Source organism: Malus domestica, chromosome 17 (assembly GCF_042453785.1).
Source record: "Malus domestica chromosome 17, GDT2T_hap1".
Lineage (NCBI taxonomy): Eukaryota > Viridiplantae > Streptophyta > Magnoliopsida > Rosales > Rosaceae > Malus > Malus domestica.
This window is the reverse complement of record NC_091677.1, coordinates 11,243,349-11,244,184: the sequence shown is the minus strand read 5'-3', so window position 1 is coordinate 11,244,184 and position 836 is coordinate 11,243,349. Positions and strand designations below refer to the sequence as shown.

The following is an 836-nucleotide window of genomic DNA, read 5'->3' as shown; positions in this document are numbered from 1 at the left end:
GGGTTTATAATTGCTTGGACAAGTGTCGCCCACTTTTGGTAGATGCCATCTGCCAAGTAATACCCCATATTGTATTGACGGTCGTTGATGTCGTAATCAAGTTAAGGTGTTTTACCTTTCGTTAGGTGATTAAAGAGGGTTGAGGGCCCAAGAACAATAATGTCATTTTGGGATCCAGGGACGCCAAAGAAAGCATGCCAGATCCATGTGTCATATGAGGCAACCGCCTCTAACACAACAGTTGGCTTTCTCGACCTTTCGCTAAAGCCTCATTACCATCCGGTGGGACAGTTCTTCCAATCCTAATGTATGCAGTCTAATGACCCTATCATGCCCGGAAACCCACGATCTTCAGCTCTATTCAGATCTTCTTGATTTGGCTCGCGGAGGTACTCGTCTTTGTAAACCTGAACAATTATGTCACAGAATTGTTCAAGAGTATCAAGGCATGTAGACTTAGACATACCATGGGTTTCATCCATCGAATCAGCTGGCGAGCCATAGGCCATCATTCGGAGGGCAACAGTAACCTTCTGATGAGGTGAAATCAGGGCGGCCTGCTCTGTCCCACTTCTGTTGAAAGTATGGATTGACCTGCTGGACATCACGAAGTAAACGCTTGAAGACATAACGCCTCATCCGGAAGTGAAGTTTGAAATCCTCTTATGTGTACAACGAGTTGGAGTTGAAGTAGTTGTTCATTAGATTGGTATATGTCATCGTTTTGCTTCGTGGTTTGTAAGAGTGACCAACAATAGAGCCACTCTAATAAGGTTATTCCTCAATTGGTTGACACACCATGGCCGCAACCATGGCTGCTACTCAGTTTTGTTTGT

At 44.7% G+C, this 836-nt stretch overlaps 1 protein-coding gene across 1 annotated transcript; it reads right to left on the bottom strand.

Annotated features, from left to right (window-relative positions):
• Positions 1-302: 302 nt before the first annotated feature.
• Positions 303-629, bottom strand: LOC139193358 (uncharacterized). The gene has a single exon (XM_070816352.1). It carries the CDS (start codon positions 627-629, stop codon positions 303-305), a length of 327 nt encoding a protein of 108 aa, XP_070672453.1.
• Between the last annotated feature and the right edge of the window lie 207 nt (positions 630-836).

Coding starts and splice junctions, on each gene's coding strand:
- LOC139193358 (XM_070816352.1), bottom strand. CDS start 629: ATGTCTTCAAGCGTTTACTTCGTGATGTCCAGCAGGTCAATCCATACT.